This window comes from Gymnodraco acuticeps, unplaced genomic scaffold (genome assembly GCF_902827175.1).
Source record: "Gymnodraco acuticeps unplaced genomic scaffold, fGymAcu1.1, whole genome shotgun sequence".
Classification (NCBI taxonomy): domain Eukaryota; kingdom Metazoa; phylum Chordata; class Actinopteri; order Perciformes; family Bathydraconidae; genus Gymnodraco; species Gymnodraco acuticeps.
In genome coordinates, this window is record NW_022991779.1 from 426,838 (window position 1) to 452,206 (window position 25,369).

At 39.2% G+C, this 25,369-nt stretch overlaps 1 protein-coding gene across 1 annotated transcript in view; it reads right to left on the minus strand.

Moving 5' to 3' along the window:
- The window catches only part of LOC117535162 (homeobox protein Meis1-like), a 61,390-nt gene that overhangs the window by 18,219 nt on the left and 17,802 nt on the right, over window positions 1-25,369 (minus strand). Inside the window, exons 7-8 of the mRNA XM_034199536.1 lie at window positions 22,758-22,869; window positions 12,539-12,684 (exon numbers count right to left, since the gene is read on the minus strand). Of these exons, the coding sequence (XP_034055427.1) occupies window positions 12,539-12,684; window positions 22,758-22,869 (258 nt within the window). The remainder of the gene's footprint in view (window positions 1-12,538; window positions 12,685-22,757; window positions 22,870-25,369) is intronic.

Genomic DNA, 25,369 nt, shown 5'->3' on the forward strand with positions numbered 1-25,369 from the left:
TGTGTGTGTGTGTGTGTGTGTGTGTGTGTGTGTGTGTGTGTGTGTGTGTGTGTGTGTGTGTGTGTATTGGGGGGGTCGTTCAGGCTTGTTTCAGTACAGTAGAAAGGATCAGAACAGACCTATGGCTGCACAGCATCGTCCCTAGAGTGTGTGTGTGTGTGTGTGTGTGTGTGTGTGTGTGTGTGTGTGTGTGTGTGTGTGTGTGTGTGTGTGTGTGTGTGTGTGTGTGTGTGTGTGGTAAAATAAGAACAGAGTAAAAATCAAAGTCAGAGTTTCTTTGACGAGCTAGAAGTTTGAAATAAGGTCTGTTGTTCACTCAAGCTTCAGAGATGTTCACAATTTCTTCGACAACATAAAATACGTGAGTAAACACCCCACTGGTCTGAAGCTTCAATGTGTTATTAAAACGGTGGTTGCTAACAAGTGTCTAAATGAGACGCCTAAACGTCATCACGCCCGACATTAGCCGTCTTTAGCTTAGCGGTGGTGACGTGAAGTCATGTGACTGTGCTATAATTCCTTTATAAGCTAACGTTAGCTTTTTAATATTACTATGACAATCATAAAAGGTGGTGATTATCCTGCTGAACACAACAAGGAAGTATCCTCAACGTATGTTTGTCACAGAGTTGCAATATTCCGAAGACAAATCCCTTCTCGTACACGGAGCAATTATGACGCTAACTTCCTGTTTGGCCTATACAAATATGGTTCCTCTATTCTCTGACTGCTCACAATGTAGCTTCATCAGGAAAAAAGACGGCTGCCCCTAGATGCACGAATAGCAAGTTAACACACATTTTCTATCATCCCTGCACAATTAGACCCACGCTGCTACAGCACAGAGAAATGTCCCTTCTTCATAATTGTCGGCAAAGACTCGGTAATAAAATACAGGTTCTTGCGACATCCCGCATCAGAATCATCCTTCTGCTCTTCATCGAGTCCCTTAAAATCTCCCAGCAGCAGCGGCAGCTCATCACACCCGTCACATGAAGCCCCAAATCAACCTCAATGTTTAAAACCACACAGTCTTCCCTCCACCAGGGTTTTAATCCGGAGCCTCCTGCTCATTCTCAAATTATAATACATTTAGCAAGGAGTTCAGCGGCTGGTCTGCAGTCAGTTGACTTTTAGTGTCGTTGTGAAGCTATATCTCAACTCAATAACGCGCAGGAATGATGAATATTTCCTGCACAGACCGGTACGGCTTGTTTAGTTTCCAAAACGCATATTTGACATAATATATTTCAAAATGTCTCTTAACTTTCTGTTGCAGGACTTGCTTTTATCTCTAATTTCCACCCGTTTCCTTCACACCAAAGAACCAACTCTAATTCCACGTTAACACATTCTACGTACTGCCTGTCAATAAACAATTATATCAATACTAATAAGCCTGTGACCTACGTTTTCATTGCCATATCTACACTGTAGCTAATGTGCACATGACAACAAAGCCATCAATAGAATTGAATAAAGAGCATTAACTTGAGGGCATAGTTACATTTAGGCGTATACAGATTTCTAATTTGAGCCAAATAAACAACACTTAATTTGACCAATAAGCATTTTCCGTAACCATCATTATTTTGACAAAAACTAAATCTTGTTATTGCCAACATTCATGGTTTGATGTACTCTCCTTGTTGAGATGATGTGCACGTGTACTGCAGGACACTTTGACATCATGTGTGTTATCCTGTTTTTAATGCAAAATGTACAAACCATTTGAAAATAATCTTGAAATTGCAAAACAGGTTTTTAAGGCTTAAAAAGCTAAATTGCAATGGAAATGAAATGTAGCAACGGCCGCTACAGCTTCTGAACTCATTTTTTACAAAGACCTGATGGGTTTCCTATACTGGAGAATTGCCTGCTTTTCTCAATGAACCATCTCCTACTAATCCCATTACAGTGGGGAATGGACTCTGCATCTTCCATGTCTTAATATTCACTATAACTGTGTGATACATTTGGACAGACATCAGGCTGCTGCTAGGTGTGGTTACAGAAGCAGCAAAACACACACTGGGGATCACGGCCTGTTGTCAATGGGGAAACTTGTTCAACCAAAAGGGCAGTACAATTTGAACTCTTTAACAAATTAAAATAATAATAGCAAATGTTATAAAAAAAACACAACCCAGGGTTTTACAGAAGTGTTTGTTCTTCATCAATGTTTTGTAAAAATATCTGCAGCTTCCCAATCATTTGCACTTTTACATAACATTAAGCAAGTAAGGCTGACTGGTAGATCTGAACACACACACACACACACACACACACCCACACACACACACACACACACACACTGGGGCAGGACTCTTAAAGCATGTTACACACCTTCAGACACACACTATTTCACGCTGTGTTGTGGGGGAGGTGTTGTTGTTTAGTGTCCCAGTAAACCTGTTAAGAGGCTGTAATTACTATTCATTTGGAGTGTGTGTGTGTGTGTGTGTGTGTGTGTGTGTGTGTGTGTGTGTGTGTGTGTGTGTGTGTGTGTGTGTGTGTGTGTGTGTGTGTGTGTGTGTGTGTGTGTGTGTGTGTGTGTGTGTGTGTGTGTGTGTGTGTGTGCGTGCGTGCGTGTGTGTGACAAACATGTCATCACTAGTCTAGAGTTGTCGACCTCTTTTAATCTGATACAATTTCGTTGAATTGATGAATATTAAAGGAAATAAATGATCAGAAAAAAGGTATTTACGGGAAAACTGTTGAAGGAGAACGTGGAAAATAACATGTGATTAAACTTTGATATTAAAGGTTGGTTTGAATTGTGTATTTTTCCCCTCCAAATGTTTTCCCGGGGTCACACCGGCAGCTCGAAATCTTTCCCCCCATCTGCCGTCTGATTGGCCTCGCCTCCTCGCTTCATTATCTGACGGACGCTCATTTACGCTGTCAGGGAAGAAAGGCCGCTCCATGATGTATGGGACCACATGCTGGACATTTTTTGTGTGAGTGTATGTGTGTGTGAGTGTTTTGGGGGGGTTGAGAGGTCAATAAAGGCGACCCCCACAGAGAGCCAGGGGGGGGGGGCTGTCACAGAGGTAATGGATGATGTTTTCACTGCAGGGTGAACAGCCCTCCTCACACCGCGGGGAAATGGACGTCTGATCACAGAGGCCTTTCTTTTTTAACCAAACACAGAGAGCTAGAGGCTCCGATTAGACGAACTGCAGTCCTGATTGTTGGACTTTTTATCTTAAAAAAAGGTAGAGATTTGGTTCATGGGAAAGTTACAAAATAACGACGTCCGTTGGATTCAATCTTTGTTGCAAGATTGTTCTGTATTTTTAAGACGATTAGTTGTTTCAGGAAGGTTACAATCCAATTGATTCATATTATGTATTACACTTTAAAGGAAAAAACATTCAGGGTGATTTGTTTTAAATACTCAATAACACCTTTTATCTCTGTGCAAAGTTTAAAATATAATTTAGGGGAAACTGCAATCTTAAAAAATGTAGATATATTAGCTTTAGAAACCCTTTTGTCACTGAGACAGAAAATAAATCAGGTACAACATTCCCTGAACATACAGTAGCTTGAAATAAAAGCAGAGACTTTTCTGGAAGGGCCTTAAATCTAAAACTAGCTTTATGTTGCTGAAATTAAGGTAGATATTCTTAGCTTCTAACACATGCAACACATTTTGTTTTTTACATGCGAGCAGTTGCAACACAAGCAGCATCGTATAACACCCAACTAATAAGCAGCCAGGAAAAGGTTTTTGCTTTTCAGCCTCGACGATGATCCAAAATCTCGCTAGCTGGTTTGCTAACTGCCAGTAAGCATGTGAGCTACTTGAGACTGGAAGTTAAGTCAAGCAGCGTATTTTACCATTGACTGCTGTTATTTGTTTCATTGCCTTCACTCTTAAGCCTCTGGTGAAGAGTATTTTTATGTTTGCGGTCTAGGCTATACGACCTTTCTATACGTGTTCTTAAAAGTCAGAACTGTGAAGATGGCTATTTTTTAGCCGTCAGCACCTACAGTATTTGCTTTTCAAAGTTCACACAAGTTAGCTTTCAATATACATCCCATGACAGCTTGATGCATTCTGCACTTCCTCTCTCCCTGGGGTGCATTTTGAGCTGTAAAATACACGGAGGTAAGTACTTTCAGGCAATATTTTTTTACAAAAGCTTCCTGCTGTTTTTTTCTAATTGAGCAAATTGAAAATGTGCATGAAAATAACAGAATCTTTGGCATTTGCATCCAAATTGGTGGATGAAAACACACTAAGTAATATGATCAGTATTTCCCATTGGTGGTGCTTCACAGGCATGACTCTGGTGAGGTGGTGTAACTGGTGGAGGGTTTTTGCACAGGTGTGAAGTAGTGGAGTACAAATACTTTGTTACTGTATTTAAGTCCATTTTTCTGGTATCAGTACTTTACTCCACTACTTATTTTTCTGATGACGTTTCAATTTGACTTCTTACATGTTGAACACAAATACCTGTACTTTCTACTTCTTACATGTTGAACACAAATACCTGTACTTTCTACTTCTTACATGTTGAACACAAATACCTGTACTTTCTACTTCTTACATGTTGAACACAAATACCTGTACTTTCTACTTCTTACATGTTGAACACAAATACCTGTACTTTCTACTTCTTACATGTTGAACACAAATACCTGTACTTTCTACTTCTCACATGTTGAACCCAAATACCTGTACTTTCTACTTCTTACATGTTGAACACAAATACCTGTACTTTCTACTTCTCACATGTTGAACCCAAATACCTGTACTTTCTACTTCTTACATGTTGAACTCAAATAGCTGTACTTTCTACTTCTTACATGTTGAACACAAATACCTGTACTTTCTACTTCTTACATGTTGAACACAAATACCTGTACTTTCTACTTCTTACATGTTGAACACAAATACCTGTACTTTCTACTTCTTACATGTTGAACACAAATACCTGTACTTTCTACTTCTTACATGTTGAACACAAATACCTGTACTTTCTACTTCTTACATGTTGAACACAAATACCTGTACTTTCTACTTCTCACATGTTGAACCCAAATACCTGTACTTTCTACTTCTTACATGTTGAACACAAATACCTGTACTTTCTACTTCTCACATGTTGAACCCAAATACCTGTACTTTCTACTTCTTACATGTTGAACTCAAATAGCTGTACTTTCTACTTCTTACATGTTGAACACAAATACCTGTACTTTCTACTTCTTACATGTTGAACTCAAATAGCTGTACTTTCTACTTCTTACATGTTGAACTCAAATACCTGTACTTTCTACTTCTTACATGTTGAACACAAATACCTGTACTTTCTACTTCTTACATGTTGAACTCAAATACCTGTACTTTCTACTTCTTACATGTTGAACTCAAATACCTGTACTTTCTACTTCTTACATGTTGAACTCAAATACCTGTACTTTCTGCTTCTTACATGTTGAACTCAAATACCTGTACTTTCTACTTCTTACATGTTGAACACAAATACCTGTACTTTCTACTTCTTACATGTTGAACTCAAATACCTGTACTTTCTACTTCTTACATGTTGAACTCAAATACCTGTACTTTCTACTTCTTACATGTTGAACTCAAATACCTGTACTTTCTACTTCTTACATGTTGAACTCAAATACCTGTACTTTCTACTTCTCACATGTTGAACTCAAATACCTGTACTTTCTACTTCTCACATGTTGAACACAAATACCTGTACTTTCTACTTCTTACATGTTGAACTCAAATACCTGTACTTTCTACTTCTTACATGTTGAACACAAATACCTGTACTTTCTACTTCTTACATGTTGAACACAAATACCTGTACTTTCTACTTCTTACATGTTGAACTCAAATACCTGTACTTTCTACTTCTTACATGTTGAACTCAAATACCTGTACTTTCTACTTCTTACATGTTGAACACAAATACCTGTACTTTCTACTTCTTACATGTTGAACTCAAATACCTGTACTTTCTACTTCTTACATGTTGAACACAAATACCTGTACTTTCTACTTCTTACATGTTGAACTCAAATACCTGTACTTTCTACTTCTTACATGTTGAACACAAATACCTGTACTTTCTACTTCTTACATGTTGAACTCAAATACCTGTACTTTCTACTTCTTACATGTTGAACACAAATACCTGTACTTTCTACTTCTCACATGTTGAACTCAAATACCTGTACTTTCTACTTCTTACATGTTGAACTCAAATACCTGTACTTTCTACTTCTTACATGTTGAACACAAATACCTGTACTTTCTACTTCTTACATGTTGAACTCAAATACCTGTACTTTCTACTTCTTACATGTTGAACACAAATACCTGTACTTTCTACTTCTTACATCTTGAACACAAATACCTGTACTTTCTACTTCTTACATGTTGAACTCAAATACCTGTACTTTCTACTTCTTACATGTTGAACTCAAATACCTGTACTTTCTACTTCTTACATGTTGAACTCAAATACCTGTACTTTCTACTTCTTACATGTTGAACACAAATACCTGTACTTTCTACTTCTTACATGTTGAACTCAAATACCTGTACTTTCTACTTCTTACATGTTGAACTCAAATACCTGTACTTTCTACTTCTTACATGTTGAACACAAATACCTGTACTTTCTACATCTTACATGTTGAACTCAAATACCTGTACTTTCTACTTCTTACATTTTCCAAACAGCTGGTTCCTTTAGTCTGAATGTGTGTTTGATGCGTGATCATTATTCTTTAGAGTCATTGCGTGCCTATTGATTTGAACACGATCCGTGTATCCATCATTTCCTGGTCTTCTCTAAAGAAGAGGGACCAATGGAAACGTTGTCATGTTGCCGTTGTTCAGCATGGAAACATTCATTAGCTAACAACGACATTATTGTTCTATTAATATAAAGGGAGGTCAGGTACTCTTTAAAGCAGCTGCTAGTTATGGGTACTTTTTACTTCAGTACATTTCAAAGCCTCTTTACTTTGACTTGAGTAAAGAAGTTTAGTCAGTACTTCTACTTTCACCAGAGTATTTTTAAACACGAGTATCTGTACTTCTACTTGAGTAAAGGATGTGTACTTTTGCCCTCTCTGGTGTTCTGGAGGTTTGGTTTATCTCTCCACGTGTTGCTGCCTGCGGGTCGCCGTGGCCTCGCCGTCACCCACATCTGCATCTGAGGCTGTAAACAGCTGTTGATGGATGGATGTAGGTGTCCCGGTGACCTCTGACCCCTGAGGGGGGGGGGCAGGGTCAGCGCCAGGGCTTCCTGCTAACTCATCTGTCCAACCACGGCTCGGGAGGCCCATTTCTCAGACTTAAGTCCTTCTCTGTAATTGTGGCGCTCACTTTGAAGTTTGGCCTGACGGTTTTTTATTGTAATTCTGTTATGTTTTTAATAAAAACCATAACGATTCAAAGTCTGAACAACAAAGTGAGAGCTGATATATCCACTTCAAGCGAGGCAGACGGTTGTATGTGCTTGAGAATTAGTTTCAAGGCCTAAATTAACCTTTTAAAGTGCTTTTATTTTTTATTATTTGTATTTAATTGCCACGGTACAGATGGGTTTTCAGGTAACTGTTATTTGGATGTTGTTGAAGTGCTTTTTTATGTAAAACAATTCAAATTCATCGTGAAATGATTCACCTTTTCCAGCCTTTTGACGGTGTAATATTTTATATATTTTATTAGAAGAAATGCATACTTGTCCTGGGTTTCAATTTGTTAGTTTTCAAGATTTTAGTAACAGTCATTTTTTTTGTTTTATCCAAATTGGATCATTTACTGTATAAATAACTAGTTTTTATTATGCCCATTGAGTAGGCATAATATTCGCCAAATTAATCATAATATGTAACCAGATAAATTAATTAATAACTTGTATTTAATTGTATAAATAAACCAGCTTTGAGCAAAATATGTGAAGTAGTTAATTCACTGATATTAAAGAGATATTTTATTAATTCAATTAGCTGTAAAATTAAGAAAACAAACCAAGTTTTCCAGTTCCATGAATTAGTCTTTGCAGCAAATATACATTTTAATATCTGGAGATTATTTTCCTTATTCCTGCGTTGAACGTACTGCAGTCGTTTTCTCCCGTCTCTTCACACCGAAGTTTTTTCGTGTGCAAATATTCTGCCCGCTCTTGGACGTGCAAAGTCTTTCCAGCTGTTTTGATGGAGTCGTGTGTAATTTGTAAGCCAAAGCAGCTTTTAATGAGTTGGTCGACTGTAAACAAATGGCAGCGTACACAAAGCTTCCACCACCTGTTTGTGCTCGGGTTGTCGAGAAGTCATTTAAGGCAAATAACATCTGTGAGCGACAGGGAGGTAGATTACACACTAATTACACTAACAGGGAGGACGCCTCTGTTGGTTTCTGCACCTTCACACGAAATAAAAACGCAAGGGGGTGTGTGTGTGTGTGTGTGTGTGTGTGTGTGTGTGTGTGTGTGTGTGTGTGTGTGTGTGTGTGTGTGTTCGTTCTGGCTTCATGGCTTACTCCCCCTGAAGTCGTCCACAAACTCCAGCAGCCTCCTCTGCGCCACAGCTCATAAAAGCCGAGCCACAAACCGATGTGCTGTTCACACACACACACACACACACACACACACACACACACACACACACACACACACACACACACACACACACACACACACACACACACACACACACACACACACACACACACACACACACACACACACACACACACACACACACACACACACACACACACACACACACACACACACACACACACACACACACACACACACACACACACACACACACACACACACACACACACACACACACACACACACACACACACACACACACACACACACACACACACACACACACACACACACACACACACACACACACACTGCTGCTGCAAGGCCTGAGACATGAGGATTTAAAAATGTAGCAAGATTATAAGTAATAATTTTAAAAAAGTTATACTTTTTCTGGATCAGACAATATCCACACCTTCCTTCATGCACTCGTATTCAATTTACACTTAAGGAGAGCAGAGATATTTTCTCACTTAAAGTCGATGCAATGAACTGGAAATGCATGTTTTTCTATGCAGTGAATTTCCACTTGAGTATCTGGAGATGTTTTTCTTTATTTCGCCCCACAGAGGGGACGTTTACATGTTACAGCCGAAAGGAGCCAAAGACAGCTTAATGTTACCTAAGAAGCATGCATACAAAAATATTAAAGATCAAAAGAATACAAAAATTACACAATTTACAAAAGACACATCCTGTAACAATATACTGCCTCATTATGTTCTCCGCTGTGTGTTTTATTCCTGCGTTGAGTGTACTGCTGCTGCCCTTCACACAACCTTCACCTCCTTCCCTCCTTCCCTCCTTCCCTCCCTCCTCAGGTACAGTTCCTCCCCCTCCCATCTGCTGCAGGACTCTCTGTCCTGGCAGCGTCTCGACCCCCGATGAGCAGAGACAGATTTAGCCTCTCCATGTTTGGAGGAAAGCGGGGAGGAGGTATTTCTGCTGGCCTCAGCCAAAACTATGAGTCAGCCATTGCTGGTTCTTCCACTTTAACTGGACGCTTCATTTCAGCCTCACACTCGTAAAAAATAATATTCCCCTTCAGAGGTTCGCACTATTAGAAATATTGGAATTTGATTTATGTATCTCGCTGATTCACAGACATATTAATATAAAGCTTTGTGGGAAAAACTCTTGATTTAATCCTTCAGACACACCCTGTCTTTACCCAAGGCCGAGCTGAGCTTTCACAGTAACCGAAGGAGTTGAAATTGAGCGTGATTGTGTCTCATTCTACTAAGTAAAAATCACGGATCTCGTCTTAGTTATTTACATTTTTCTAAAAAGGCCATTTTATAATGTGCTTCTGCTGCACCATTTGTTAATGCTCTTAATGTCTTCCAATTTTGTAAAGCACTTTGAATTGCCTTGTGTTGAAAGGTGCTATATAAATCAACTTGCCTTGCATTTCTCGCTTGGTCTAATTAAAACGGTAATTCACCAAAGTATCAGTGGAAGATGTGCTTACTCAACTGGCTGTGTTTCCCTGTTGTCAGACAAAGTACAAGCCAATGACAAGAGCAAGACGTACAGCCAATCACATTAAAGAGGCCCTGTTTTCTTTCTTGGAGTTGTTCCCTTTCCTGTAGAGTGTTATATGGTTTGTGTGCATGTAAATGGTCTGCAAAGGCTAAAATCCCAAAGTTCCACCATTGTAGTGCTTTGATTACTTCCTGAACATAGTGACATCACGATGTAACACTTGTGCTTCTATTGGCTAGTGCTCCAACATAGTATACATGATTGTCTTTATTGATATTTTCAGCCTATGTTTAAAAAATAAAATATGTGATAGGCTAAGGGGCGGGACACCTCTAAGCGGTTGACCAATCACAACAGAGCCGGCCAGCTAACCAATCAGAGCAGAGCTCTAGTTTCAGACAGAGGGTGAAAAGAGGTGCTGCAGCACAGGCAGTATGAGAGGAATAAAGAGCTTTTTGAACATTAGAGCATGGAGACATGTCACAGTAGAGGAAGAACAACCAAATTAAGAAGTAACTGGTGTTTCCTCTGGATTTCACGTTAAAGGTGGGGTTGGTCATTTTGGAGAAACCAGCTCGAGTGTGCTAGAATTTGAAAATACACAGCCGGAAAAAATGTGCCACTTCCTTACAGAGCCCCTCCTCCAACACACACGAACGCGCACATGACCAATGAGGGCACGAGATAAGTTTGTGCCCCGATGGAAGGCTGACAGGCAGGTAGGCCATCCAGTTACTTTAGCCGGCCGGCTCAGATGATTGGTCGTGCTTTTTACAGCGCCACACAGATTACATTTTGTTATGTAGTTATTGTCAAAGCATTTCATGTATTCATTGCTATCGGGATGTTAAGAGCATTCCATGGAATATAATAAGTGTTTCTGAAATAAATTACCTACCCCACCTTTAAACAATGTGGTACAAAGACATGAATCTGAACGACTGGATACTGCCACAAATAAGGATTGACGCCCTTAAACATCCCGAACAAAGCAAAATGAAAAGAGAAAACAGTCAAAGGGCAACAGGGTCTCTTACACTCAGTTCAATCTTGAATACTTCTGGGTATTAAAAGGTTAAAAAGGTTTAACTTTCATTGTTTGAACGGACACAAAAACGAAAGCTCACTGGCCAATCAGTTTTGTTATTCTACAGTTGGACGTTTTTAGCATTGATTGATTCTGGGCGTTATGCTGCTGCAGAGTTCATGAGCACGCCGATAAATAACTCATTGTGTCCCTCCTTTCTTTTACTCATCTCAGCTTCACCTGTTAGCACTTGCCCCTTCCTGTAATGCGTCATTAAAAACCTTGTATACATGTGTTCAAGCATGCATACCCGCTGATGAAGACAAGTTCAGAAGGTCACTTTTAGAGAATAATTAGGCAGGACTTTACACGTTCTTCTGAAAGAATATCCATCAATCTAAACATGAGACACCAGTGGCCATTGTTCCATGGCGTTTGTCCACCGAGCCCTGACGTTTAAATAGACAGAAATTGTTAAATGACATTCCTTTCAGTCATAAGTCAGAATTCTGCCTTTCCTCTGTCAGGACGCCTCTGAAGAAAAAGCCCACAGGTGAAATACCTGGTCGGCAGCAGAGGTCAAAGGTCATGACCCCTGTCCTCAGGTTGTGAGCAGGTGGGACGGTGAGAAGGTCAACGAGACTTCAAAGTGGACCGAAACGTCGGCTCAGAAGTGCAAGGTCACGGGTTCAAAACTCCCAAAACAGCCAGGAGAGCTGATTAAGTGTTTATTAGAGAGACTGTAGAGCCAGACTCTACCTGGGAGCTTTTCAACAACCATTCACACACAGTTATGCTGATTTAATATGTTCATTATTGTTCATATGTTCATTATGTCTGCTATTTTGAGTTTGTTTTTATGTATTTGACTGCTAACTGTATGCTGTGTGATGTCAATTGTCTGTGAAATGTCTATGTGAAGCACCTGGAACTGCACTTATTGTATGAAAGGTGCTATACAAATATTATTATTCTGAAGGGCAATTATCTGTTATTTAATTTAAGCTCAAATGTACCAAACACTTTAATGTGAAAGAAGTAATAATTGATAACTAAATAACTTATTTGCAATTTGACATTAACACAGCTTTAAAGTAATATTCGTGAACGTTCATTATGTCTTCCACGTGAAATTACCTATATTTAACGATTTAAAAATATGTTTTTAATCACTCAGAGATCTGCTATCTGTGTTGTTGTTATTTACAAAATCGGTGAATGACAATGACTTCTTTGTGACTTCCATAAACTCCGGAAACAGTGGCCTACATGTCCACAACACTAGGAGAGAGTCATGACTACATATCCACACAAAGACCTTTGATGGTACTATATAACTGAACATGACATTGCATCAAGCCTTTCACACACACATCTTGACAAACCCAGCGAGTGAGAGAGAAGCAGGTCTTACCGTCAGGTGCTGAAACAGCCAGGCTCGCAGGATGTTGGTTGCCACTTTGGGGAAGATGCCTCTCTTTTTGTTGTGCATTCGTTCTCTGTCGGGGTCGTCGTCGTCCCCCGTGCTCGGAGAAGCCATGCCGTTATCCAGGCAGTCACCTAAACCACACATAGAGAAGGAGAGAGACATTTAATTGTATGTTCTCAACACATGTGACCAACGTCAACAATTTAGCCCTAAATCTCATTAACCAGCATTTCAAAGGCAAAGAGCTCAGGATATATCGGTCGTGGTTTTTAAAAACAACATTCAACCTCAGCGCTTCCTCACCAGCTCAACAACGGTTATGGTGTTTACCAGCAGGTGCCAAAGCTAGATGAACCCAAAGACCATATATATAATAAAGGATTTACCGCTATGTAATTGGCATTGTTCTGGCGCTGTGTCCGTATCTTTCCATTAATTGGCGCTAAGGATCTTGCCCCTTATTGAAGTGTTTTTCTTAAAGTCCTGAAACGTCCTGTACGCAGCAAAGTGAGAATAACGCAAAATACAGGCAGAGAGTAGAAGGTGCTCTGCATATCCAGACATGTGTGTTTGTTCTTTAAGGAAAATCCTGCATAATGTGGCTTCAAAGAGCAGCGTAACACCGTGTTATAGCTAAAGCTTATGTGATGTTCTCTAGAAAAGGCAAAGAAAAGTTCCTCGTTTGGCTTAAAGACGATATTTTAAAGGCTTTTGTTTACACTTACATAAACAGAGGAAAAACTAAATTAACTAATCACAACCTAGAACACATTAGCTAAATGCTCTTGGTATGTTTCAGTTTATTTCCTGTGATTGTAGAGCGATGTTACGCAGCTAGCTAGCATTAGCACTCGTGTTAGCCTCTCAGCACTTTTCTGAGGCGCCTCACTCATGCTTTTACTCGTGTCCTTTCCCTGCACAGATTTCCCCACTTGATGAGGGCAGTCTGGGTTTACCCTGCTTCGTAATCCTCTCTGTGCCCCCCCCTCCATCCCCCCTCAGTTTTTGGATGGTGGCACATAATGCTGCATTTCATCTAAAGAAAACACTAAAGCCCGGTGTTTTTACTGCACTTTCTCTGCCCGTTTAATGAGGCTCATTTTCTCCTCTGTGTTTTTAACAGTGCCGGGCCAAGGTTAGGGCGACGGTCCCCGAGTCAGCGGAGGACCGGGCCTCCCTGCGCCCGAGACACAGCAACGCAGAGCCTGAGAAGGTGGAAATAATCATAAAAATGATGCGTAACTCCATAAACAAGCTCTCAGCCTCATTAGGAGGAACCGCAAGCTCCCCGAGGCTGATTTACACTCCACACACACTCCACACACACTCCACACACACTCCACACACACTCCACACACACTCCACACACACTCCGTCTCTCGATCCTCAGAGAGCTGAAAGAGGTACGACACAACCTGCTAATGGTTTGTGACAACTCGCTTCATAACAACCTGTGAACTGAAGGAGAGAGAAAGACGTTTGTGGGCGATGAAAAGAAGGAAGATAAGATGGATTTGGTCTCAGCGAAATATCGGGAAAAACTTCTGCAGGATCAGACGTGTGTGGAAAATGAGGAGTAGAGAAGAAATGAGATGCACGTCTAAGAATGACCTCAAGTATTCTCATAGATGTCACTTCTACATTAGTTCTTATATATTTATACGGCGACCTTGAAAGCCTTGAAAAGCAACTCCATAAATAAAATGTGTTATTATTTGCATCACTGCTTGTTCACATCACCTATTACAACATTCATATTTTTTAGAGAACAATGTTGCATAATACACCGAGCACCAATAACTTCCGTACAGCCAGTCTTTAAAATGTTCTCCGTCCCTATGTGTCCGTCCCGGAGGTCTAAGAACAGAAACGTTGCGTCACAAATATATGTAATTGAATCTCTCGACCCCAACGTTTAAACAGAGCTCTCGTGCCCCCCTGCTTTAATCTTTTGCACCCATTGGATATGTTTTCTAACCCCTAACCCTGCATGTATCGCTGAAATGTCCCAGTGTCCACATACTTTGGACCATGAAGTGTATTTAGAGCCAGTGCAGCCTCCTTTACGTCTTTAAAATCTCTCAGCAGGATACTTTCATGTTCATGTCAGTCGTCCGTCTCAGTGTTTTTATTCCAGGTGTAACCTCACGCTGAGGTCCAGTTTATTGAAGCGTTGGATTGGCTTTTATTCATCTGACCCTCCCACTGACGCCAGCTGAAGAGAAATGGTCCAAATAAAGACTCTCTAGGTCTCCATTTCTCTGCAGCGAACGGACCATGGATAATAAAGCTTTGCACAAACAGTTCTTAAAGTATAGCGATGGTCTGCTTTATGCGTGTGTTTTGGACTTTATCTCACACGTGCAGAGCAGAGCGACTCTTCGGGGGGTGCGGACAGAACAACTGTACTTCACATTTGATGTTTCTTGGCAAACTTTAAGGCTTTTTTATTAGGTTGTTTAAATGTCATTTTGGTGGACTATAACAAAGTCTGCAGAGTAGAAGAAAGTAAGGAATGTACTATGCCAGTTTGTTTTTGACTTACAAAACAAAAAGACACTTGTGCATTTTCTCATCATGAACCTCTTCCTATCAACCAGTTGTATTTTTACATCCTGGAAATTCCATATACCCATTGGCGGAGAGATAAAAGACCCAAGCGCCATCTTGGAGAAGACGCTGCTAGTCATTGAAATGCTCTGCCTTTCCCTCGATCAAGCCATTATAGTATACTTTCATTACCTGTTTCCACCTGCCTTTCTTTTACCCATTCACAATTATTGCATCGACAAATCTAACCCTAAAGTGAAAAACATAAACAATATTGCAAAAATGTTGTTACTCTTGACTGATTATAATAAAAGCTGTCAGAAACATGTTGATATGACAACAAAATGCTATGGGTCATTGAAAAAGGTTTCTCTCAGTGATTGTGATGTTAAATGTTTGTTGTTCATGTATTGTGTCTTGATGTTTGTCCGTGTTGATGTTACACATGGAGCTGCTGTGATGCAAGTCACATTTCAGACTTGGTCTGACCAATAAAGTATTATCGTATCGTACCGTATCGTAGGTTGAATGATCAGTGAGCAAACATTAAAGAGGCCCTATTATGCTTTTTGGGGTAATAGGGCCTCTGCCTCTATACGTCCATAGAAGCAGTTATGGAAGTATCGGGGACGTTGTGTACAAATTAAATTCCCTTTAGCATCTGTTTCTACGTCCAAAATGTACACTAGAGGTCACATTTTGAATTGTAATCTCGCTCATTTGACCTGACACTGAAGAGCATTTCTCTCTCTCTTCAGCGCGCATTCAGCACTCAAAGTGACAGTGTTACGGTGTTATGTGCTGATGACATGTTTCTCTGTTTGTGTTCTACGGGACGGCAAATTAACACCGAGCCTCGGCCAAACACGCTGTGGAGTTTGGCCGAGGCTTCTGAGTCAGCAGATGTCATTTGAAGTCCCGCTGAACTGAGGTTGTTTTAGTAACGTCAAAGAAATCTCTTATTAACTACATTTGGCTTCAACGCGGAGGTCAACATGGGGAGCTGTCTGCGTGTGAAGTGAAGCTTAAAATCAGCCAACAGAGAGCGAGCAGAAGCAGCTTGAGCTCTGGCTCATGGGAGATGCGTTTCCAAATGAAGGTGTGACACAGTTTGTCTTTAGTGTAATAGTCAAAAACTAAAAATGTGGAGCTTGAATTGATCCAACCACTTTAGTTTTCATTATTCCAGACACAAGTAAGCACAGCTCTGTATCCAACAAGCAACATGAGATTATGACGGTCCATTTTAAAGGGACCCTGTTATGCTTTTTGAGGTGTTCCCTTTCCTGGGGAAGGCTAATGGGCGGGACATCTCTAAGCTGTTGACCAATCACAACAGAGCCAGCCAGCTAACCAATCAGAGCAGCACAGGCAGTATGAGAAAAAGAAAGAGCTTTTTGAACATTAAAGCATGGAGACATGTCCCAGTAGAGACACTACATGCTGATATCGACCTGAAAATGAGTTTAAAGGCTCCTTTAACCGTCCCTGGCGTCATTGTTGCTTAAAACAACGATTATATTAGAATTGAACAACTACAGATCCCATGAGCACCACTGGCATGCTGTCAAAACCTCCAGAGAATTGTTGAAAGTTCACAAAATAACTACAGTTTTGATTTGAAATGTGTTCAGATGTTATTGTCCAGAACAGCAGTACGGATTCATTGATCAGAGAAAATGCATAAAACACCGGGAACGTTTCCAGAAAGGCGGATGAAAGAGATGAGGAAAAGAAAATGTCTGGCTGAAACTTGAACAAAAAAAGAGCAAAGAGCCAAAGTTGATCACACTATTAGGGCTAGTATATGTTTGGATTGTAAAGGCTTCATTATCAAATGTTTTATTTAATGAAACGCAGCTTATTTTGAAGGTCAGACTAGCAGGTGAACGTGTCGGTGGTCCCCACTCAGTGGTGTAAACGTGTAAAAGTGTGCAGCAGATAGAAAACAGCAGGGCTTGTTTCGGTTGGCGTGCTCACAGATGCATGAAGCCAGAACTGCTGTGTGTGTGTGTGTGTGTGTGTGTGTGTGTGTGTGTGTGTGTGTGTGTGTGTGTGTGTGTGTGTGTGTGTGTGTGTGTGTGTGTGTGTGTGTGTGTGTGTGTGTGTGTGTGTGTGTGTGTGTGTGTGTGTGTGTGTGTGTGTGTGTGTTAAAGGGTGACTGCATTTAGTGTGTGTGTTTACTATACCAAAATAAGTTTCAGTTTTTACATCATTATACTTTATGTCAGGGGTGTCAAACTCAAGGCCCGGAGGCCACATTCGGCCCGCGACTTCATTTTGTGTGGCCCCACAAGAGCTTGCAAAGAATATAATATGTTTATTATACAGTTACATGCTACAGAAGCACGTTGCCCATAAACTAAATGTCCCACAATGCATCTCAAATATGACTTTTTTCTCAGAATTTGCCTTTTTTTCTTCAAAATATGCATTTTTTCATAGAATTCCTTTTTCTCAGAATTAGATTTTTATTTCAAAATGTCACTTCTATTTATTTTTTCTCCAGAATTTGGCTTTTCTTTTTAAATCATTTTGGGACATACGCACTGAAAAGACTTGCAATTATTTGCCCTAGACTTCTGCTTTCAGACGTAGTTAATTATGAAGTTATTAGCCTATCCGATGATAATCCAATGCAGAGGCAATAATATAATATAATACATTATTTTATATATATGATATATTTATATATGTATTTTTATATAGTCTTAAAGTTACAACCGGCCCTTTGAGTGCAACCATAATGCTGATGTGGCCCGCGATGAAATTGAGTTTGACACCCCTGCTTTATGTGTTTGTCTGTGGCGGCGCTAATGAGTAAAGTGGATGTCGTCATTGTTTTGTTTCAATAAAGTTGCCAACCATTTTTCCTAATTAATGAGGAAATTGATTGTTGCCTGTAAAACGTCAAACAACTTGGTATATTGAAATATCAACATTAAGTTTACAGTCATTTTAAACAAGATGATGTGCAAATATTCACATTTAAAATAATAATCAATTCGTCCCTCATTTGGAATGCGACTGAAATCAAATGACTAAACAAAAGGGAGGAACATTTAAATGTCAAGTTTTGTCGACTGACGACTCTTATTCTTTACTTGTATTGGTATGAATAGGAGCTGCAGCTAACAGTTAGTTTAAATCGGGAAAAAAAACGGAGAATATTCACGCAAAAGAAAGAAAACTATATAATTGAGTGTCTACAAAAATAAATGTCTGCCTTTTTTGCATGAAAAATGTACTTGTCGATACTTTTTCTGTTAATTAACAAACGTTTTTGTATGAATTGCTGCAGCTATAGTCTGAATACTGTGTGTTGTTTTAACTTAAACTTCTTCCCATACAGCCAATCAAGTCGGTTTCTTTTGAACCATATTGAAATAAAAGCACTAACGTCTCCATGCTATAATGTGCAGACAGTCACACTGGATTTTTAAAGAATCAATTTAAAGTAAAGCTAATGGAAACACGTTGTGGAAGTTTAGTGTGTATTTCTACATCTACAGTATATTTGTGTTTTAGAGTCCGTTTGTTTAAGTGTGTATACTCTGTGTGTTTAAACAGTTTAAAATGTGAACGCATATGAATTCTGTTAGTACACGTGTGTGCTCTGCATGATGTGTTATTTCTATTCCAGTGTGTGTGTGTGTGTGTGCGCGAGCGTGCGTGTGTGTGTGTGTGTGCGTGTGTGTGTGTTCTGGGACATAAAGCTCTCTTTCTTTCAGCTCCTCTCGTTGCTCAGGTCGTCTGTCAGCCTTCATCACTCTCTAACTCAAACCTCTTTTCCTCCACCGTCAAGTCCAACAAGTCGGAAAACCTCTGCAACCCTTCATCACACACACACACACACACACACACACACACACACACACACACACACACACACACACACACACACACACACACACACACAACACACACACACACACACACACACACACACACACACACACACACACACACACACACACACACACACACACACACACACACACACACACACACACACACACACACACACACACACACACACACACACACACACACACACACACACACACACACACACACACACACACACACACACACACACACACACACACACACACACTACTAATAGTATTGTACAAATTTGAGGAACTTAGTACTGTATTTTTTACATTTCTCTGACAACTTTTTCAGCTTACAGGTCTCTACCCTTCCTGTCCAGCATAAACCGTGCATTCCCACACGTTTTATTCATCAATGTTTCTGAAAAGCTGAAGGACAAACTCTCCTACTTCTTAAGCTGAATAAAGTCTTTAAAAACCCTTTTGGATCAGCTGGAAAATGCATCGTCACAAAGCTGAAAACATGGATGTTTTTCTGACAAACTCATGAAAATTTGACTTTTTAGAGACACAAGCTTTAGAATGACCTAAAATGAAAGGATCTGAATATAGCATCTTCCCCCACTAGCATTCATAGAGTTCATGCACATTTGTAAAACACACAGAAGATATATTAATGGATAACCCAGAGGTGGGAAGTAGTGGAGTACAAATACTTCGTTACTGTACTTAAGTACATTTTTCTGGTATCAGTACTTTACTCCACTACTTATTTTTATGACGTCTTTTTACTTTCTACTTCTTACATGTTGAACACAAATACCTGTACTTTCTATTTCTTACATGTTGAACCCAAATACCTGTACTTTCTACTTCTCACATGTTGAACACAAATACCTGTACTTTCTACTTCTTACATGTTGAACTCAAATACCTGTACTTTCTACTTCTTACATGTTGAACTCAAATACCTGTACTTTCTACTTCTTACATGTTGAACTCAAATACCTGTACTTTCTACTTCTTACATGTTGAACACAAATACCTGTACTTTCTACTTCTTACATGTTGAACACAAATACCTGTACTTTCTACTTCTTACATGTTGAACTCAAATACCTGTACTTTCTACTTCTTACATGTTGAACACAAATACCTGTACTTTCTACTTCTTACATGTTGAACACAAATACCTGTACTTTCTACTTCTTACATGTTGAACACAAATACCTGTACTTTCTACTTCTTACATTTTGAACACAAATACCTGTACTTTCTACTTCTTACATGTTGAACTCAAATACCTGTACTTTCTACTTCTTACATTTTGAACACAAATACCTGTACTTTCTACTTCTCACATGTTGAACCCAAATACCTGTACTTTCTACTTCTTACATGTTGAACCCAAATACCTGTACTTTCTACTTCTTACATGTTGAACACAAATACCTGTACTTTCTACTTCTCACATGTTGAACACAAATACCTGTACTTTCTACTTCTCACATGTTGAACCCAAATACCTGTACTTTCTACTTCTTACATGTTGAACCCAAATACCTGGACTTTCTACTTCTTACATGTTGAACTCAAATACTTGTACTTTCTACTTCTCACATGTTGAACTCAAATACCTGTACTTTCTACTTCTCACATGTTGAACTCAAGTACCTGTACTTTCTACTTCTTACATGTTGAACCCAAATACCTGTACTTTCTACTTCTTACATGTTGAACTCAAATACTTGTACTTTCTACTTCTTACATGTTGAACTCAAATACCTGTACTTTCTACTTCTTACATGTTGAACCCAAATACCTGTACTTTCTACTTCTTACATGTTGAACTCAAATACTTGTACTTTCTACTTCTTACATGTTGAACCCAAATACCTGTACTTTCTACTTCTTACATGTTGAACCCAAATACCTGTACTTTCTACTTCTTACATGTTGAACTCAAATACTTGTACTTTCTACTTCTTACATGTTGAACTCAAATACCTGTACTTTCTACTTCTTACATGTTGAACCCAAATACCTGTACTTTCTACTTCTTACATGTTGAACTCAAATACCTGTACTTTCTACTTCTCACATGTTGAACCCAAATACCTGTACTTTCTACTTCTTACATGTTGAACCCAAATACCTGTACTTTCTACTTCTCACATGTTGAACTCAAATACCTGTACTTTCTACTTCTCACATGTTGAACTCAATTACCTGTACTTTCTACTTCTCACATGTTGAACTCAAATACCTGTACTTTCTACTTCTCACATGTTGAACTCAAATACCTGTACTTTCTACTTCTTACATTTTGAACCCAAATACCTGTACTTTCTACTTCTTACAAGTTGAACTCAAAACGATGTACTTTCTACTAGTCTTACATGTTGAAACCAATACCTTGTACTTTCATACTTCTTCATGTTGGAAACTCAAAGTACCTGTACTTTCTACTTCTTACATGTTGACTCAATACCTGTACTTTCTACTTCTTACATGTTGACTCAAATACCTGTACTTTCTCTTCTTACATGTTGAACACAAATACCTGTACTTTCTACTTCTACATGTTGAACACAAATACCTGTACTTCTACTTCGCACAAAACCTGTACTTTCTACTTCTTACATGTTGAACACAAATACCTGTACTTTCTACTTCTTACATGTTGAACACAATACCTGTACTTTCTACTTCTTACATGTTGAACCCAAACCTGTACTTTCTACTTCTTACATGTTGAACCCAAATACCTGTACTTTTCCTATTCTCACATGTTGAACACAAATACCTGTACTTTCTACTTCTTACATGTTGAACCCAAATACCTGTACTTTCTACTTCTTACAGTGTTGAACTCAAATACCTGTACTTTCTACTTCTTACATGTTGAACTCAAATACCTGTACTTCTACTCTTACATGTTGAACCCAAATACCTGTACTTTCTACTTCTTCACATGTTGAACCCAAATACCTGTACTTTCTACTTCTTACATGTTGAACCCAAATACCTGTACTTTCTACTTCTCACATGTTGAACCACAAATACCTGTACTTTCTACTTCCTTACATGTGAACCCAAATACCTGTACTTTCTACTTCTTACATGTTGAACACAAATACCTGTACTTTCTACTTCTTACATGTTGAACTCAAATACCTGTACTTTCTACTTCTTACATGTTGAACTCAAATACCTGTACTTTCTACTTCTTACATGTTGAACTCAAATACCTGTACTTTCTACTTCTTACATGTTGAACTCAAATACCTGTACTTTCTACTTCTTACATGTTGAACTCAAATACCTGTACTTTCTACTTCTTACATGTTGAACTCAAATACCTGTACTTTCTACTTCTCTCATTTCCCAAACAGCTGGTTCCTTTAGTCTGAATGTGTGTTTGATGCGTGATCATTATTCTTCAGAGTCATTGCGTGCCTATTGATTTGAACACGATCCGTGTATCCATCATTTCCTGGTCTTCTCTAAAGAAGAGGGACCAATGGAAACGTTGTCATGTTGCCGTTGGTCGGCATGGAAACATTCATGAGCTAACAATGACATTATTGTTCTATTAATATAAAGGGAGGTCAGGTACTCTTTAAAACAGCTGCTAGTTATGTGTACTTTTTACTGAAGTACATTTCAAAGCCTCTTTACTTTTACTTGAGTAAAGAAGTTTAGTCAGTACTTCTACTTTCACCAGAGTATTTTTAAACACGAGTATCTGTACTTCTACTTGAGTAAAGGATGTGTGTACTTTGCCATCTCTGTGTATACGTGTAGTATTGTCTCACCGTGGTCGCTGCTGTTGTCTCCGCTGTGAGACGTGTGTCCTCCGCTGGACGGTCCCGGCGTCCCGGCCGAACGAACCGATGCTGCGTCATCTTGATCTTTGCTCCATGAAATCTGCAGAGAGGAAAACCAACGAGACACAGATCAGATAATGAGCATAACAGCCCCTTGAATAAAACGTGTTCCACTGATTAAAAGCTTGTGTTTGATGGTGTTGGTTTTCAATCACATAATAAATGGTTGAGACAAAAAGAGATAGGTAGGAAGGCAAATACTAGGCCTATATACATAAGACAAACATTTTGTTTTTATTATTGTTATTTAAATGCAAGGGACACCTAAACAAATACAATAGTTTGAAAGTCACAACAATGTAAATAGATTTAACACTTATCTACTGAACTTCTTTGCAAAGTATTGTATGTAAATCTGGCGAACCGTGGCTATCACAACTGGACCTTCTGTAGACACACCCACCCCCCGCCGCCGCCCCTCCCCCCCCCGCCCCTCCGCGGCATTATAATGTCCGTCTTTTCACTGAATTGTCATCTTGAAAATTGTACTCACAACAATTCCGCAACAACTTCATCTTCACCTGTTGCACTTGTCATTTCAACGTTAAAAACAATAAAACGGCATGAACTTGCTTCGTCGCATTCTAGATCCTCTGTCTCGAGCCAGTTAACTAGCGGGCCTTCTAGAATACCCTGGAACCGAGGGGAACTCTGAAAGAATACGCCCCTTGGCTACAAATCAATATATGATTGGTTGATTAAACTGTCAGTCCAAACGTACGCTCTCATTCAGCGCAACGGCCAGGGCATTCGATCAAGGATGCAGAATACCTTGGTGAAGGATATTCTACCCAGAGACCCAGAACAAGATCTGATTGGTTGCTTTCTTTTCTAACACAAAACCACTGAAATGCGTAGTGCATGGTCCGAGAAGGACAAACAAATCAACGTAACACTGTAATATTACAGATCAACAACACAGATACGATTCTCATTTATTCATTGTATATACATTTATATACATTTTATTTATATAATTAAATCGATTTTTTGTTTGTTTTATCTGAGTGTTCCAGGGTATTCTCTGAATACCTTGAAGGCCCTGACGGTTCGCCACTGGAGCACGTTAATGGTAAATCATCATATGATAAGATAGGACTTTATTTATCGCGAAGGAAATTGTTGTGCAAGAGTTACACAAATATAATTCACACAGCAGCATAATAATAATAAAACTGTAATAACAGTGCAGTAAAAAGAGCATGATATGAGTTGATTTCATTAGTTTGAGCATTTTAAAAAGCACCTTGTGGCACCCAGTGTCTTTGATTGACAGGTGATTGGTGCAAACACCCACTCAGTAACAAAGATGGAGATTAACACATTAGGACCAGAGGCAACGTGAAAATGAAGCCGGTCACCCGACACTGAGCTGCAGGAGTTCACACTGCGGTGTTTAAAGGGTTAAAGGCTGACAAGTGGCTGCTGAGAGCTTCACGACCGACTCTTTAGCTTCTGCCTCTCTGGGAAAAAAGAGGAAAGTCTTCATCATTATCGTCCAAGAGAAGAAAAGAGAATCGATGTGTGATCTGTGGTTGGATAAATGAACGCAGGGACATTAAAAACTGTTTGGGAGAATTTAAACATTTGGGTTGTGTTTAACAAACCCTGCAGAGCTGCTAAGATTTAAGCCAGAATTGGAGTAATATACTTTAGTTTTTTGCGCACGTTTTTTGCGCACATAATTTCCTCACTATTGTACCAAAGAATATAAGCTTCCGTTTAAGTCGTTACTGTTGAAACTATGGAAGTTATAGTACAGATTGGCTGTAAAGTTTAATTAAGTAACAATAAAACATTACATCAACATAGTTTAACTTCTGATTACTGAACTTCCCTAATACAAACTTTACAGTTGAATGTAAAATGTAATTTTCTTAAATGTTTTATGTGAAGGACTGCGGATGGAAATTAGCTCAAAGCTAAATCTGGCACTGTTATGCTTGACACATTTTGTTGTAAGTGTTCATTACTGTGCATTGTCCCTGCCAAATAAACGATTGACTGAAATGTGTACCTACACAAATGGACTTTTAGGCATTGGTCACTAACAAAACACCTGTAACTTCGTTTAAAAATGGTATACATGATTCATTTCATTATTAAAAGTGATCCGTGTATCTGCTTTTTCTAATACTGCCATGACACTGTGGCCGTCAGCAGGAGAACTATGGAAGTTATACTACAGATTGGCTGTAAAGTTAAATTAAGTAAGAATAAAAACATTGCATCAAAATGCACTTTTTGATGTCTTTTATACATAAATATGTGTCCCCGGTGCGTCAGAAAATAAACCCCTCTCTCTTTTCCTCCGTACCCAAATCTCTAAAAACGGGGCTACAACGGAGCTGATCCAGATTTGCGTCCGATATGACGTAATATCGGAAATGTAGGCTGGCTTTACCCAATCAGAAACGTTGCTATCAGAAACAACACCCGACTGTTTTGGACGTAATATGGTCGGTGTTTACATTAGCATCGCTAACTCTCAGAGCTAACCTGTACTGGAGAGCATGTGTGTGAAGAAGCAGGAAATAAAA